Source organism: Phyllostomus discolor, chromosome X (assembly GCF_004126475.2).
Source record: "Phyllostomus discolor isolate MPI-MPIP mPhyDis1 chromosome X, mPhyDis1.pri.v3, whole genome shotgun sequence".
NCBI classification, from domain to species: Eukaryota; Metazoa; Chordata; class Mammalia; order Chiroptera; family Phyllostomidae; genus Phyllostomus; species Phyllostomus discolor.
The window spans coordinates 40223798-40243017 of record NC_050198.1 but is presented as its reverse complement, the minus strand read 5'-3'; the positions used below and the strand labels follow the sequence as shown (position 1 = coordinate 40243017).

The 19220-nt window shown below is 38.2% G+C and overlaps 1 protein-coding gene across 1 annotated transcript in view; it reads right to left on the bottom strand.

Annotated features, from left to right (window-relative positions):
- The window catches only part of GABRA3 (gamma-aminobutyric acid type A receptor subunit alpha3), a 351529-nt gene that overhangs the window by 206105 nt on the left and 126204 nt on the right, over nt 1–19220 (bottom strand). The window contains exon 3 of the mRNA XM_036017204.1: nt 14770–14891. Coding sequence (XP_035873097.1) covers nt 14770–14891 — 122 coding nt within the window. The remainder of the gene's footprint in view (nt 1–14769; nt 14892–19220) is intronic.

Here is a 19220-nt window from a genome sequence, read left to right as displayed (position 1 = left end):
GTCTTGGGGTTAGGAATTGAGCCAAGCAGCTTGTTGGACCAGAAACAGATAAACAATAGCACAATGGAGAAGAAACTTCAAAATACCAAGGAAGGTCCACTTTGGAATAGGGATCAGAGTAGAATCAAGCCACAAAACCACCAGGGGTATCCAACCTTTTGGCATCTCTGCACCACACTGGAAGAAGAAGAGTTTCTTGGGTCACACAGTAAAAACATTGGAACATATAATCACAAAATAATCTCATAATGTTCTAAGTAAATTTACAATTTTGTACTGGCCACATTCATAGCTATCCTGAGCCGCATGTGGCCTGCAGACCACAGGTTGGACACCCCTGTAACTAGACAGTAAGAAAAAGAGGGTGAATGACTAAAGTTAAGAAAAAAACTGGTTTCTGGGCATGATGGATTAAATTCAGCTTTTCTTTCCCACTGATTATAAATAAAATCTCTGAACAAAATATGAAAGCAACTACTCAAGGACTCTGAAAAGTAAAAAAAAGAAAGAAGAAGAAGAAAGAAAGAACAGTTGGTTTATGGAGGGGATTCAAAACTTAGCAAAGCAACCTACAGGGGAATAATGTGATTTTTTTCTTTTCTCTTGCAGTTCTGCTTCAAAGGCAAAGCTGCATAACAAGACAGTGACACAAATAGCCACAACACTGATTTTTACAAAAAAAAATCCTATCTATCTGTCTTACCAGAGAATCAGAGGGAAAAAACTCCTGCAGGCCAAAGAGCATGGAGAAATCCAGAGTGTAGTTATATGTTATATGAATTCCACAAATCATAGGCTCACCCTTCAACACATACATAGGAGAGACCCAAAGCAACATGCCAAAGACCCTGAGAAGTAAACTATGATTTAAACCACCTACATTTCATACTAATCCTGAGTAGCACAAGTATAGAACAGACCCAAAGTACCATAGCAAATATTTTCATAATTAAACTACAAACTATTATAAAGACCCATGACCCAAGACTTACACTATCCACTAAGTGATACGTGTGTAAAATAAACCAAATACAGCATAGGAAAATCTTTGAAAACTTAACCAGATGGTTATTGCCACCCATAGAAAGCAAGACAGACCTTGTGGACTGAATTTAACCAAGCTGACTGTCTGCTAAAACAGGAAAAACAAAAGAGCATTCTCCACAGCATTATAACAAGGCTCAGGCTCTTTATAACATAATATTCAAAATTTCCAGAATATAATCCAGCATTATTTGACTTATAAAGAATCAGAAAAATATTACCAATTTTCAAGAGAAAAAGACAATAAAAATATCAACCATAACATAATTCAGATGTCAGAAGTATCAAAGACTTTGCCCTGGCTGGTATAGCTCAGTGGATTGAGTGCAGGCCTGCAAACCAAAGGGTTGCCAGTTCGATTCCCAGTCAGAGCACATGCCTGGGTTGCAAGCCAGGTCCCCAGTTGGGGGCACGTGAGGAACAACCACACATTGATGTGTCTCTCCCTCTCTTTCTCCTTCCCTTCCCCTCTCTCTAAAAAATAAATAAATAAAATCTTAAAAAAGAGAAGTATCAAAAACTTTAAAACAGCTATTATAACCATGTTCATAAGGTAAATGAAAACACATCTAAAATAGAAGTTCTCTGAAGTGAAATTACAAGTTTAAAATAACTAATATGAAATTTTAGAAATGGAAAATACAATTATCAAAAGAAATTCATTTGATTGCCTCAATAATATAATGAAAATGACAAACGATAATCAGTGAACTTGGGGAATGATTGATAGAAAATATAAAATGTGAAGATTATTAAGCAAAGTGACGGAAAAATATCAACAGAACCTCAGAGCCATGCTGTATAGCATACTAAGGTCTAACACATAGAACACTGGAGCTCCAGGAAAAGAGGAGAAACAAATTAGTGAAAAAAATATATATATATGTGTATATATTTAATCATTTTTAATTGTTGTTCTATTACATTTGTCCCAATATTTCCCCCTTTGCTATCCTTCAACCATGTCACCCCGCGCTCCCACACTGTTGTCCATATCTGGGGGTAATGCACACATGTTCTTTGACTAGTACTTTCCTTTTCTTTCTACCATTATTCACCCTCCCCATATCTGTGATCACTTTCAGTCTGCTCCACATTTCCATGCCTGTGGTTCTATTTTGCTCATTAGTTTATTTTGTTCATTAGATTCCTCTTATAGGTGATATCATATGGTAGTTTCTTTCACTGACTGGCTCATTTCATTTAGCATAATATTCTCCAGTTCCATCCATGTTCTTAAGAAATGTAGGAGTTCATTCTTTCATAGTATTCCATTGTGTAAAAGTACCACAGTTCTTTGATCCACTCATCTACTGATGGACACTTAGGCTGTATCCAGCACTTGGCTATAGTAGATAGTACCACTATGAACATAGGGATTCATAAGTTCTTTTGAATTGGTGATTCGAGATTCTTAGTGTATATTTTCAGCAGCAGAATTGCCCTGTCCAAATGCAGTCCAATTTTTAGTTTTTGTCAGGATATTCCATACTGTTTTTTCTCAGTAGCTGCACCAGTCTGCATTCCCATCAATAGTGCACTGAAGTTCCTTTTTCTCCACATCATCACCAGGACTTGCTGTTTGTTGATATATTAATGATGGACATTCTCACAGGTATGGGGTGATATCTCATTGTATTTTTAATTGCAACTCTCTGATGGCTAAATGATGTTGAACATCTTCTCATATGTCCATTGACCATCTTTATAGCCTCTTTGGAGAAGTGTCTATTCAGGTCGATTCTTGAAGAAATAGTGCCCAGAAGTTTTTCAAGATGGATAGAAGGCATAAATTTATAATTTCAAAGTGTTTCCCAGGCTCCAAACAGAAAAAAAATAAAAAAGGAACAATACATAGATGTAATCAAACTGCCAATCACCAAAGATAAAGAAAAATTTTGACAGAAGTTGTTGGAAAATAACAGTCTGTGAAGGGAAGTAATTTTTTCAAAGACTAAAGATACATCATTAAATCACAAACTACACAAGATGGTGAAATTTCATGCTTAAAGAAAACAACAGTCACCAAGATCAGAACAGAATTAAGTGACATAGAGACTAAAACAAAAATCCAAAAGATCAATAAATCCAGGAGCTGGTTCTTGAAAATATAAACAATAATAACAGGCCTTTAAGCAGACTCATCAAGAAAAAAAAGACAGAGGAACAAAATAAACACAATCAGAAATGAAAGAGGAAAGATTACAATTGATACCACAGAAATACAAAGGATTATGAGAAGTAACTACAAACAACTATATGCCAAGAAATTTGAAAACCTAGGTGAAATGGACAAATTTCTAGAAAAATATAATCTTACAAAACTCAGTGAAGAAGCAGAAAGCCTGAACAGACTAATAACAGCTGATGAAATACAAGCAGTAATCCTCTGATACACAAAAGCCCTGGACTAGATGGTTTCACAGGAGAATATTACAAAACATTTAAGGAAGAGCTAACCCTTATCTTTCTCAGACTACTCCAAAAAATCCAAGAGGAGGGAATACTCTCAAACTCTTTATAAAAGCCAGTATCATTCTAATCCCAAAACCAGATATAGACACAACAAAGAAAGAAAATTATAGGCCAATACTGCTCACGAACATAGACACTAAAATAGTCAACAAAATATTGCAAAATCACATCCACAAATACATTAAAAAGATCATACACCATGATGAAGTGGGATTCATCCCAGAAATGCAAGGATGGTACAATGTGCACAAATCAATAAATGTAATACATCACACAAGTAAAAGGAAACACAAGAACCACATGATCATATCAATAGATGTGGAAAACGTATTTGATAGGTATAATACCCATTTATGATAAAAACACTCAGCAAAGTTGGAGTAGAGGGAGAATTCCTCAACATGAGAAAGGCCATCTAAGAGAAACCTACAGCCATCATCACACTCAACAGGCAAAAGCTAAAAGCTTTCCCACTATGACCAGGACCAAGACAAGCATGTCCACTTTCACCACTTCTATTCAGTATGGTATTGGAAGTCTTAGCCATAGTGATCAGACAAGAAAGACAAATAAAAGGCATCTAAAAGGAAAGGAGGGAGTAAAAGTGTCACTGTTTTCAGATGACATAATAGTGTACATAGAAAACTCTAACCCTGGCTGGTGTAGCTCAGTGGAATGAGTGTGGGCTGTGAACCAAAGTGTCGCAGGTTCAATTCCCAGTCAGGGCACATGCCTGGGTTGCAGGCCACAGCCCCCAGCAACTGCACATTGATGCTTCTCTCTCTCTCTCTCCCTCCCTCCCTCCCTTCACCCTCTCTAAAAATAAATAAATAAAATCTTTAAAAAAAGAAAACTCTATAGACTCCACCAAAAACTACTGAATCTAATAAGTGACTTTGGAAAAACAGCAGGGTTCAAAGTCAATATTCAGAAATTGAAGGCATTTTTAAACACAAACAATGAAACGTCAGAATCAGAAATCAGGAATAAAATCCCATTTGCTATAGCAACATGAAAAATAAAGTACCTAGGAATAAACCTAAAAATGGAGGTAAAAGACCTGTACTAAGAAGACTACACAACACTGATGAAAGAAATTAAGGAAGACACAAATAAATGGAAGCATGTACTGCATTTATGGATTGGGAGAATCAACATCATGAAAATGTCCATACTACCCAAAGCAATTTATAGATTCAATGCAATCCCTATTAAAATGTCAATGGCATATTTCACAGGTATAAAACAAACATTTCAAAAATTATATGGAACTGTAAATGACACCAAATAGTTATGGCAACTTTGAGAAACAAGAAGAAAGTAGGAGGGATCATGATACCTGATATCAAACTCTTTTACAAGGCTGCTGTAATAAAAACAACCTGGTATTGGCATAAGAACAGACACATAGACTAATGGAACAGAATAGAAAACCCAGAAATAAACACAAGTCTCTATAGCCAATTAATAATAGACAAAATGAGCAGAAGCATAAAATGGAGTAAAAATGGCCTCTTCAACAAATGGTGTTAAAACATCTGGACAAATACATGCAAAAATAAATAGGGGGGGTAGGGGAGAGAGAGAAAGAAAAGAAAAGAAAAGAAAAGAAAAGAAAAGAAAAGAAAAGAAAAGAAAAGAAAAGAAAAGAGAAAGAGAAAGAGAAAGAAAGAACCTCAATCCCCAACTTACAACATACACAAAAATAAATTCAAGATTGATAAAAGACTTAAATATACCTTGTGACACCATAAAAGTCCTAGAGGAGAACATAGGCAGGAAAATCTCAGATATTTCACACAGCAATATTTTCACCAATATGTCCCCTAGAGCAAGGGACATAAAGGAAAGAATAAAAAATGGGATCTCATCAAAATATAAAGCTTACGCACAGTTAAAGAAAAAAGCATTAAAATTAAAAGAGAACCAATCATATGGGAAAACATATTTGCCAATGATACCTTGTAAAAAGGTTTGATTTCCAAAATATATAAAGAACTCACATGACTCCACTCCAGGAAGACAACCCAATTAAAAATCGGCTAAGGACTTCAACAGACACTGCTCAAAGGAAGACATACAAAAGGCTGAGAGACATATGAAAAGATGCTCAGCATCACTAGCCATCAGAGAGATGCAAATTAAAACCACAAGGAGATACCACTTCATATCAGTGTGATGGCCATCAGAAACAAATCAACAAACAACAAGTGTTAGAGAGGATGGGGAGAAAATGGAACCCTAACGCACTGTTGGTGGGAATGTAGACTGGTGCAGCCACTGTGGAAAACAGTATGGAATTTCCACAGAAAACTAAAAATGGAAGTGGCTTTTGATCCAGCATTACCACTGTTTGGATTACACCTTAAGAACCCTGAAACACCAACATAAAACAACCTATGCACCCCAATGTTCATAGCAGCACAATTTACAGTAGGCAAATACTGGAAGCAGCCTAAATGCCCAACATTAAAGAATGGATCTAAAAACTATGGTACATTTACATGATGAAATACTGTTCAGTGGAAAGAAAGAAGGAGCTCCTACCCTTTGGGACAATATGGATGGAACTAGAGAACATTATGCTAAGTGAAGTATGCCAGGTGGTGAAATACAAATACTATATGATCTCACCTTTAAGTGAAACCCAATCAACAAAAACAAACAAGCAATAAAAATATAACCAGCAACATTGAAACTAAGAACAAACAGCTAGTAACCTGAGGGGAGATGGGAGGTGATAATGTGGTGAAAAGTGTGAAGTGTTTTCAGGAACAAATATAAAGGACACATGGACAAAACCAAGGGAGGGTGGAATCAAGGGAGCAGGGTGGGGATGGTTGGGGTGGCAGGGAGAGGCAGGGTTAAATGCAGACAACTGTACTTGAACAAGAATGAAATTAAAAAATAAAAAAAAACTGTGGTACTTTACATAATGGAATAGTACACAGCAGAAAAAAAGGAGCTCTTACCCTTCATGACAGCATGGATGGAACTGGAAAGCATTGTGCTAAGTAAAATAAGCTAGGCAGTGAAAGAGAAGTACTATAGGAACTCACCTATAAGTATAACCTAATCAACAAAACAAACAAGCAAGGAAAATACAACCAGAGATAATGGAATAAAGAATAAACTGACAGTTACCAGGGATGAGGCAGGAGATGTATTATAGGGGAAGAGCCATCAAAGAACATCTGTAAAGGAGACATGGACAAAGCCAAAGAAAGTAGATTCAAGGGTGAGAGGCAGAATGGGTGGGGTGGGGGTGTGGTGTGGTGAAAATGGAGACAACTGTACTTAAATAACAAGAAATTTAAAAGGAAAACAACAGTCAACCTCATCATTCTATATCCAGTACAAATATGTTTTAGGAATGAGGTTAAAGATATTTTCAGATTTAAAAAGACAAGAGATGGTTACTAGCAGATTTGTTATCTAAGAAATTTTTAAGAAACTTCTTCAGACTCAAAAGAAATAATACTGGAGGATAATTAGATATTCAGGAATATAAAAAGAGCAAGAGAAATAGAAAATCTGGAAAAATGCCATATAAGTTTTTTATTTTTAAATTCTTTGCAATAGTTATGTCTGCTAAAATAGAAAGATTACATTTTCTTGTGTGGTTTTCATTGAATGTGGGTATAATAGATAAAAGAATTATAACATAAAGGCCATTTGGATTGTAAAAAGACCTATGTCGTTGTAAGGCCACTACCACACTTTTCTGATGGCGGTGAGATAGAAGGAAGTAGATAACATTTCCCCCTACACACAGGAGAAAAACCTAGCCTATCTATGGAGGAACAGAGCAAACAGCCAACAGTACCCAGCATATATGAAAATAAGAGACCAAAAATTATAGCAGACACTGAAAAAAACAGACAGTAAGGAGAGTGCTTCAGGACAATAAGGTCTCAGGGACCAGTGTGGTGACCAGGGCGGCTGCAGCCCCAGGCCCAGTGCCCACTGCCGGGTTTCCCACAGAGTCCTTGGGAGAGAGCCTGATCAACTGTTCCCTCCCTGGCCAAACAAGATTTAAGCAGCACCAGAAGAGACCTGGTTGTTTGAAGTCACAGAGAGGGGAATAAGGGCTAAGTGGAAAACACACAGGGGCTCTGAGCCCCGCAGAGTCTGTAAATTCCAGCAGAGTTGAGAGTCCCACAGTGACAGGCCCTGACCCTGTTACCAGTCTAGCTGGAGAACTGGGCTGTGTGAGAGGCCAGGCCATTGTATGGAGCAGCAGGCTTGAGTAGGAGAAATTTCTCAAAAAGAAAAAGTGAAAAGAGAGACAGTGTTTGGGGAATTCTACTGCAGCAATTGCTCTGGCCTACTCCCCACACTCCTTGGAAGTGATCCCGAGGTTGCACAGAAGGCACTGCGTGCCCCCATAGCACTGGGAAGGGCACACCCGAACCTGTGGGACCGAGGCAGCCTGGCCGAGAGCATGCGTGGCTACACCTCAGCCCACAGTGGTAACTCCCTGGGAAAGAGTGCTCTGAGGAAGAACTGGATCCCACACCCAAGGCGCCAGGGAGAAGCACCAGGCTACCTCTGCGGAGAGTGCGCAAGACTGACTAAGTGCAGATTTGGAAGGGAGAAAATCCATACCAATCCCCACTCAGCCTGCTGAAGCCAGCAAGGCCAGAAAACCCAGTTTGGCCAGTTTGAAACCAACAAGAGGTGGAAGCAGTGAACACCAGGATACTCACTGGAAGAGGAAACCAAACAACAAAGGAACCACCAACAGAGAACAACAAAAGAAGGTGAAGAAGGGAGTGGAAACCACACAAACCTCAATCAGAGACCTATCTAGAAATACAACTAAATAGTGGAGTAACTATCCAGTACAAACAACTGAACAAGAGCAAGAGAGAATCCTTAAAACATTGTACACATGCAAGAACCAACTTGAACACAACCTGCCCACACCAGAACAATAAAATACAAGAGGTGGTGGACAGAGTGACCCTCAGTTAACCAGCTGGTGGGAAGGACCCACCAAAGAAAGACCCAACAACAATCAAAACCCAAAGATAAACAAAGAGCCAACTTAAATGACAGCCCAAGACTAGTGAGCTTCAGAGATCAAGGATACTGCACCACTGAATCTCACACATATTCTACCACAGAAGTTCACACCATAAACCCAGGGAGCCAGAACAGACCAATTTAAAAAGCTGAGGCAAACAAGAAGAGTCTCACAAACAATGGGGAGACAAAGAAACAATCCCCAAATGAAAAGAAAGGAGGAAGCCTCAGAAAGAATGCTAAATGAAATAGAGGCAAGTCAACTATCATATATTGAGTTCAAAGCAATGGTTATCAGGAAGCTCAATGAGCTCACAACGAGCTACCAGAAACTACAGGGAAACTACAATGAACTCACTGCAAACTATATCAACACGAAAAAGGAAACTGAAACTATCGACAAGGGCCAAGAGGAAATGAAGAGTACAATTTCTGAACTGAAGAACACACTAGAAGGAATCAAAAGCAGGATCGATGAAGAAGAATATCAGATCAGTGAACTGGAGGATAAAGGAGAAAAAAAACATCCAGAAAGAGCAAGGAAAGGAAAAGAGGCTCAGAAAGAATGAAGAGGGATTAAGAGAAATGCAAGACAATATGAAATGTAATAATACCCGTATAATAGGGATACCAGAAGGAGAAGAGCAAGGGATAGAAAACATATTTGAAAAAGTAATGATGGATAATTTCCCTAATTTGATGAGAGAAAAGGTCACACAAATCCAGGAAATGCAGAGATTCCCAATCAAGAGGAACCCAAAGAGGCCCACTTCAAGACACATTATAATTAAAATGGCAAAATACCAAGACAAAGAGAGAATCTTAAGGGCAGCAAGGCAGAAACAAGAAGTAACATACAAGGGAACCCTGATAGGGTTAGCAGCTGACTTCTCAATGGAAACACTCCAAGCCAGAAGAGGATGGCAAGAAATATTCCAAGTAATGAGAACCAGAGGTCTGCAACCAAGGCTACTTTACCCAGCAAGGCTCTCAATCAAGATAGAAGGCCAAATAAGGAGCTTCCCAGACAAAAAAAAAAAGTCTAAAAGAATACACCTCCACAAAACCAGCTCTGCAAGAGACACTAAAGGTGTTGTTTTAAGGAAAGGAAGGAAGAGAGAGGCAGAGAGAGAGGGAGAGAGAGTAACACAGGTACATAAAAGGCAATGGATAAGTACCTATCAGTAATAACCTTAAACATAAATGGATTAAATGCTCCAATCAAAAGACATAGAATAGCTGATTGGATAAGAAAACATGACCCACACATATGCTGCCTACAAGAGACCCACCTCAGGACAAAAGACCTACATAGACTGAAATTGAAGAGCTGGAAACAAATTTTCCAAGCAAATGGACAGTAAAAAAAGCTGGGGCAGCCATCCTCATATAGACAAAATAGACTTCAAAAAAGGGCCATAAAAAGAGACCCACAAGGTCACTTCATATTACTCAAGGGAAGAATCCACCAAGAAGACATAAATGTTGTAAATATATATGCACCCAACATAGGAGTACCCAAATACATAAAGAAAATCTTAGAGGACTTCAAGAAAGATATTAACAGCAACACAATTATAGTGGGAATTTTAACACCCCACTGCCAAAAATGGACAGATCTTCCAAACAAAATGTCAACAAAGATATGGTGGCATTGAACAATACCCTAGATGAAATGGACTTTAACTGACATGTACAGAGCCCTTAATCCCAAAGAAGCTAAATACACATTCTTTTCAAATGCACATGGAACATTTTCAAAGATAGGCCACATGATAGGACACAAAACAAGCCTAAACAAATTCAAGACAATTGAAATTACACCAAACTCTCTGACCACAAGGGACTGTAACTAGAAACCAACCCCAAGGGAAAAAACCCAAACACTCAAAATCATGGAGATTGAATAACATACTATTAAACAATGAATGGGTCAAGAAAGAAATTAGGGAAGAAATCAAAAAGCTTCTGGAAACAAATTAAAATGAACTCACAACAACACAAAATTTATGGGACACAGTGAAGGCAGTCCTTACAGGGAAGTTGATAGTGATACAGGCCTACCAAAAAAAAGATAGAAACATTTCAAACAAACAACCTAACCCTATGCCTTCAAGAACTCAAGGAAAAACAACAAAGACAGCCCAGAGCAAGTAGAAGGAAGGAAACAACCAAGATCAGAGTGGAATTAAATGACACAGAGACTAAAAGCACAATTCTAAGGATCAATGAATCCAGGAGCTGGTTCTTGAAAAGATAAACAAAATCCACATCCCTCTAAGCAGGCTCATCAAGAAAAGAACAGAGAGGACCCAAATAAACACAATCAGAAATGAAAGAGGAGATATTACAACTGATACCACAGAAATACAAAGGAATGTAAGAAATTATGGTGAAGAATTATATGCCAAAATTTCTAGAAAAATATAATATTCCAAAACTCAATGAAGAAAAAGCAGAAAGCCTGAAGAGACCAATAACAGCAGATGAAATAGAAGCAATAATAAAAAAAACTCCCAACACACAAAAGCCCTGGACCAGATGGTTTCACAGGAGAATTCTACAAAGCATTTAAGAAAGAGATAATCCCTATCTTTCTCAGACTGTTCCAAAAAATCCAAGAAGAGGGAATATTCTCAAACTCTTTATACAAAGCCAGCATCATCCTAGTCCCAAAATAAGATAAAGACATAACAAAGAAAGAAAACCTCAGGCCAATATTGCTGACAAACATAGACATTAAATTACTCAACAAAATATTGGTAAACCACATCCAACAATACATTAAAAAGATCATACACCATGACCAAGTGAGATTTATCCCACAGATGAAGGATGGTATTATTATTCACAAATCAATAAATGTAATACTTCACATAAACAAAGACAAAAATCATTTGATCGTATCAAAAGATGTGGAAAAGGCATCTGATAAGGCACAGCACCCATTTATGATAAAAACACTCAGCAAAGTGAGAATAGAGGGAGTTTATTCCTCAACATAATAAAGGCCATATATGAGAGACCTACAGCCAACATCATACTCAATGGGCAAAAACTAAAAGCTTTCCCACTAACATCAGGAACAAGACAAGGTTGTCCACTGTCACCACTTCTATTCAACATAGTATTGGAAGTTTTAGCCACAGTGATCAGACACAAAAAGGAAATAAAAGGCACCCAAATCAGAAAGAAAAAAAAAAAACTGTCATTGTTTACAGATGACATGACAGTGTACATAGAAAATCCTACAGACTCTGCCCAAAAATTGTTCAACCTAATAAATGAATTTGGCAAACATGTGGGATACAAAGTTAATATCCAGAAATCAAAGGCATGTTTGTAAACCAACAGTGAAATATCAGAAACAGAAATCAGGAAAAAAATCCTATTTGATATATCAACAAGAAAATAACGTACCTAGGAGTAAACCTAACCAAGGATGTAAAAGATCTGTACTCAGAAAACTACACTACACTGAAGAAAGAAATCAAGGAAGACACAAACAAATGGAAACACATACCATGTTCATGGATTAGAAGAATTAACAACATAAAACTGTCCATACTACCCATAGCAATATACACATTCAATGCAATACCTATTAAAGTACCAATGGCATATTTCACAGACATAGAACAAACACTTCAAAAATTCATATGGAACCATAAACAACCCTGAATAGCTGCTGAAATTTTGAAAAAGAAGAGCAAAGTAGGAGGGATCACAATACCTGATACAAAAAAGTATTACAAGGCCACTGTAATCAAAACAGCCTGGTACTGGCATAAAAACTGACCAATAGACCAGTGGAACAGAACAGAATGCCCAGAAATAAACCCAAGTCTCTATGGTCAACTAATATTCGGCAAAGAGGGCAGCAACATAAAATGCAGTAAAAATAGCCTCTTCAACAAATGGTGTAGGGAGACCTGGACAGCTACACACAATGAAAATGAAACTCAAGCACCAACTTACATCATACAAAAAAATAAATTCAAGATGGATACAAGATTTAAATATAAGTCTTGATACCATTAAAGTCCTAGAAGAGAACATAGGCAGGAAAATCTCAGATATTTTGCGCAGCAATATTTTCACTTACATGTCCCCTAGAGCAAGGGACATAAAGGAAAGAGTAAACAAATGTGATCTCATCAAAATAAAAAGTTTCTGTCCAGGTAAAGAAAACATCATTAACATAAAAAGAGAACCAATCATATGGGAAAACATATTTGCCAATGATGCCTCAGACAAGGGTTTAATCTCCAAAATATATAAAAAACTCATATGACTCCACTCTAAGAAGACAAGCAACGCAATTAAAAAATGGGCAAAGGACTTGAACAGACACTTCTCCAAGGAGGATATCAGAGTGTCCAGAGATACATGAAAAGACGCTCAGTATTGCTAGCTATCAGAGAGATGCAAATTAAAACCACAGTAAGATATGACTTCACACCTGTCAGAATGGCCATCATAAACAGAGAAACAAATAACAAGTGTTGGAGAGGTTTTAGAGAAAAGGGAACCCTAGTGCACTGTTGTTGGGATTGCAAACTGGTACAACAGTATGGAAAACAGCATGGAATTTTCTCAGAAAACAAAAAATGGATCTGCCTTTTGACCCAGCAATTCCACTGCTAGGATTATATCCTAAGAACCCTGAAACACCAATCCAAAAGAACCTATGCACCCCAATGTTCATAGCAGCACAATTTACAATAGCTAAGTGCTGGAAACAACCTAGGTGCCCATCAGTAACTGAATGGATCAAAAAAACTATGGTACATTCATACAATGGAATTCTATGCAGCAGTAATAAAGAAGGAGCTCCTACCCTTTGGGACAGCATGGATGGATCTGGAAAGCATTATGCTAAGCAAAATAAGTCAGGCTATGAAAGACAAATACCATATGATCTCACCTTTAACAGGAACCTAATCAACAAAACAAACAAACAAGCAAAATATAACCAAAGACACTGAATATGAGAACAGGCTGACAGTGACCAGAGGGGAGGGAATTTCAGGGGAAAACAGTGAACGGTTTGTAGGAACAAGTATAAAGGACACATGGACAATAACAAGGGGGGTGGTAGAAATGGCAGGGATGTGGGGAGGGCTGGGGGGTTGGCTGGGATGTGGGTAAAAGGCAGGAAACTGTACTTGAACAACAACTAAAATAAAAAAAAACTATTGTGTCTATTGGGTGCAATCATATAATAATCTCAAAGCACTGTCTCATAAATTATTTATTAATGGTATACTGAAATCATGGTAATTTTATGTGTAATAACATGACAAACATCGCAACTAATATTGTACTTACAATAGTGCAAACAAACATTATGTCCCTTTTTTGAGTAATGCACTGAGAAAACACAATTAACTTTTGTATTTCTTCCAAAAATGAGTAGGGAAAATCAAATCAATGTCATAAAAGACAAAGACTGAGTAACTATACCAGATTATAAGTTAATAAGATGTGAAATAAATGCAGTACATAATCCTGGACTGAATTCTATACCATGGAAAACTCCTATAAGGAACACTTTGGAGATAACTGACAAACATTGAATATGGACTATGAATTAGAAAATAGTTTATTCAGGTTACACTTTCTGAATTTATAATTCCATTGCAATTTTATAAAATATTTTTCTAAAGAAATACACACTGAAGTGTTTATGGACAAAGGGATATGATATCTGCACCTAAATCTCAAGTGGTTCTGGAAAAAGTGAACTTATATGCATTTGCATACCTGCCTTTTAAATACAGCCATGATGTATTATAATGCATTTACCTCATTGTGATCATACTGCTGATCATGCTACACCGATAGCCAACTATTGTACAACCTAGAACGCAGATTGTTCCTATTTACAATGTCAAGCTGATATGTGCTCAGGGTTTTGAGAACAAAGGTATGTTTCCCAGCTGTTCCTGGGCCCCATCTGACATCCAGCCATAGACTGGTATTTCATTACCAGTAATGGGCTTGGCCACTGGGTGTAGTACCCTATATGCATTTACTAAGTGAAATTCAGAAACTTCCAAAACCAGATCAGAGACTGACAATTGAAATAAAGGGTTAGAAATAATTTCCATTGTTCAGAAGGAAGAGACAGCTTATATTAACTTTCAGACTACTAAAGGCACTCTAAGAATCTTTTGAGATGACAATAGCCAAGTGGAACTTCTTAAAATAGTAACTGACCTCCAAGCCCAGGTCGCAGCCGGTTGTCGTAGCCATCCAGAAGACGATCTAAGATTCTGGTGAAGATAGTGATGTTGTCAGTGCTGTCATCAGGAATATCTGGGGCATGCTTGGGAGAGAGTCTGGTGCAGTAGAAGAAAAGGAAATGAAAAATAATAGGAAAGAATTACATGTCTAAATACTTTAACTCAAGAAGATTTCAATCAATAGACTGGGTCAATTAAATAGCCTTGCATCTTAACCAGAACAGCAAGCACTTCCTGTTTGTCACAATTATTACCTGTGTAGGAGGCAGACAGTGGTCCTGTACTTGAGCTCCTACTGTAGCATTGACATGAGATTTACCAAACAAATGGCCCAGCCCCAACAAAGCAGTAAGAAAAACAAGCAGGGATCCTGGACAGAATGTCCCTGGAAACTGTACCTGGCATAGTTTATTTAGCAAATTCTGTTGCATAAATGAAAGGGCCTCAAAATAAAACAATGAAAATTTTGTTACTAAGAACTTATATCTCCTCTAGCCTAGAGAAACAGAGGTTCACTGAACAACAGAACCAGACAAATCTTTGAACTGCATCTACTCTATCCACCTCTCACCCTATGGAAATAGGGAAACAAAACAATAGTAATCCATTAAATGTTAAAGCTACCAGGACTCTGTTTTAATTATATTTTATTGTTTATGCTATTACAGTTGTTCCAGTTGTCCCACTTTGCTCCTCTCTACCCATCCCCCCAACTCCCTCAGGCAATTCCCACACCCTTGTCCATATTCATGGGTCATGTATATATGTTCTTTGGCTACTCTATTCCTTATGCTGTAATTTGAATCCCCATGACTATTCAATAATTACCAATTTGTACTTCTTAATCCATTATCTTTTTAGCCCATCACCCCAGCTCCCCTTCCATTTGGCATCAAAACATTCTCTGTATCTATGACTCTGTTTCTGTTGTGACTGCTTGTTTTGGTTTTCAAATTCAACTGCTGAAAGATATGTACTCATTGCCATTTTATTGTTCATAGTTTCAACCTTCTTCTTATTTAACAAGACCCTTTCACATTTCATATAATACTGTTTTGGTGGTGACAAACTCCTTAAGATTTTTCTTGTCTAGGAAGCTCATTATCTGTCCTTCAATTCTAGATTATAGCTTTGCAGGGTAGAGTAATATTGGTTGTAGGTCCTTGCCTTTCATCACAATGATTATTTCTTGCCAGGTCTCTTCTAGCCTGCAAAATTTCTTTTGAGAAATCAATTGACAGTCAGTCTCATGGGAGTTCCCTTAGGTAACTAACTGCTTTTCTCTTGGTGCTTTTAAGATTCACTCTTTGTCTTTAACTTTGGCATTTTAATTATATGATGTGTGTCTTGGTGTGCACCTCTTTGGGTTCATCCTGTTTTGGACTGTCTTTGCTTCCTGGACCACTATGTCTATTTCCTTCACCAACTTAGGGAAGTTTAATTTAATTATTTCTAAAACACATGAGAACATCTCACATTCTCTCTTTTCCTTCTGGCACCCCTATAATGCAAACGTTGATGCACTAGACATTGTCCCAGAGACTCCTTACACTAGCCTCATTTTTTAAATTCTTTTCTCTTTTTACTGTTCTAATTTTTTGGTTTTTGCTTCCTTATATTGCAAATCACTGATTTGATTCTCAGATTCATCCATTCACCTGTTGATTCCTTGTGAATTGTTCTTTATTTCAATTAGTGTATCCTTCATTTCTGACTGAATGTTCATGTAAATTTTTTGTATTGTTGTTCTATTACAGTTGTCCCAATTTTCCCCCATCACTTTCCACTGCCCTGCTCACCCACTGCTCCCACAGTCAATCCTCACCCTATTTCCCATGTCCATGGGTCATTTATACTTGTTCTTTAACTAGGCCTTTCCTCCCCCTTCTTCTCTTACCCCCTTTGCTCTACACTCTTGTCCCTCTCAGTGTGTTCCTTGTTTCCATGCCTCTGGATTTAATTTGCTCATTTATTTATTTTTTTCATTAGCTTCCACTTACAGGTGAGATCATATGGTATTCGCCTTTTGACACTGGGCTTATTTCACTTAGTATAATACTCTACAGTTCCATCTATGCCATCACAAAAACTAGGAGTTCAATCTCTCCTACTGCTGTGTAGCATTCCACTGTGTAAATGTACCACAGTTTTATGATTCACTCATTTACTTACTGAAGGACACTTAGGCAGTTTCCAGCATGTGGCTATTGCAAATGGGAAAACACATCTGCCAGTGATAACTTGGACAATGGTTTGATCTCCAAAATACATAAAATACTCACATGTCTCCACACCAGGAAGACAAGCAATCCAATTAAAAAGTCAGCAAAGGACCTGAACAGACACTTCTCCAAGGAGGACATACAGAGGTCCCATAGACATATGACAGGATGCTCAGCATCACTAGCCATCAGAGAAATGCAAATTAAAACCACAATGAGATACCACTTCACATTGGTCAGAAAGGCCATCATTAATAAATCTACAAACAACAAGTGCTGGAGAGGTTATAGAGAAAAGGCAACCCTAGTACACTGTTGGTGGGAATGCAGACTGATGCAGCCACTGTGGAAAATAGTACGGTTTTGCCTCAAAAAACTAAAGATAAAACTGGCCTTGATCCAGTGATCCCGCTATTGGGACTATACCTTAAGAATCCTGAAACACCAATTCAAAAGAATCTATGTACCCCAATGTTCATGAAAGCATTATTTATAATGGCCAAGTGCTGGAAACAGACCAAGTGCCCATCAGTAAATGAGTGGATCAAAAAACTGTGGTACATTTACACAATGGAATACTATGCAGCAGAAAGAAGGATGGAATTCCTACCCTTTGGATGTACCTAGAAAGCATTATGCTAAGTGAAATAAGACAGGCATTGAAAGACAAATACCGTAAGACCTCACCTATAAGTGGAACTTAATCAACAAAAAAACAAAAAAAGGGAACCAGATACCTTGAAATAAAGAACAAACTGACAGTGACCATAAGGGAAGGGTGAGAAGGATAGTGGGGAAAAGAAGGAGAAAGGACAAACAAAGGATCAAGAATAGAGGACTCATGGGAACAGACAATGGAGTGTTTTGACTGTGGGAGTTGGGGGGGATGGGTTAGGGGAATACAATGGGGAAAAATTAAGGAAAACCATAACTGAATAATAAAAAAATAATGCTTGAAAACTTTCTAAATCTGGGGAGAAATATGGCTATTCCACTACTGAAAGATCAAAGATTCCCAAACAATTTCAAAACAAAAATATCTTCACTGAAACACGTTATAATAAAAATCAAAAATCAAAGACCAAGAAAGAATCTTAAAAACAGTAAGAAAAACAAGAATTATTACATACAAGAAAATACCAATAAGACTATAAACAGATTTTTTACCAGCAAGCTATAGGCCAGGAGAGAGGGGATGACACATTCAAAGTGCTCAAAGAAAAAACTTTCAACAAAGAATACCTAGAAAGGTAGTCATTCAGAAATGAAGGAAAGATAAATACTTTCCCAAAAAGATAAAAATTAAGGGAATTCTTAACCACTAGACTTGCCCTATAAGATATGCTAAAGGGACAGGAGAGAAGATGGTGGAAAAGCAGGTAGGAGCTGAGCCCACTTGCTCATGCACCCAACTGGGGCACTTAGCCAATCTTCCAAAAAACAAAGTGAACGGCCAACAGAATCTTAGCTGATATGAGGTCTCAAAGCCAGTGTGCAGAGAACACTTCAAAATGGATGATAAGAAGGTTTTATAGGTCAACAGGGAAGGTCCCTGGGCATGGCACCAGAAACCATTGCTGCCCAGGGACACTGGAGAAGAGCCTGTTCAGTGACAGCAACTTAGCAGTCCCCTCCCCTTCTAGGGTGGGGAAATCCCAGTCACATGCCAGGACAGACCTGGGCACATAAAGTCAAGGGGGGTAGGGGGAGAAAGGCAGCAAAAGCACACGCAGCCAGCCACGTACCCAAGCTGGGGTGGTTGTTGCAGGCCCAGACAGTGCCGGAGACTTTAGGAGATCAATTGGCACCTGGAGCTGGGAAAAGAGGTGGGCCACAAATAGCCATGACCCAGATAGACTCTACTTGCTAGACAATTGGAGTTTGTGGACAGCCAGGCAGTGGTATGAGGCAGCAGGACAGACCGAGACTTTTTTCAAAAAGGGAACTGAGGCGCACTGGGCAAGCACCTCGCACATGCAGCTGCCTGGCCAACAAGGAGGGAGGATTGTGGGCACAATTTGCTACCACTCAATGCACCTCACAGATCGATCAAAGGAATGCAAAGTGAGGTGGTTTATCTGGGCCACCCTGGTGCAACTCCACAGAGTTGAGAGTGCGGGCCACACAGTGCTCTGAAGACATGGGCTATAAATTGGGCACCTGTGATTATTAGAGCCCAGACTGAGACCCAGTGCTTGCCAAA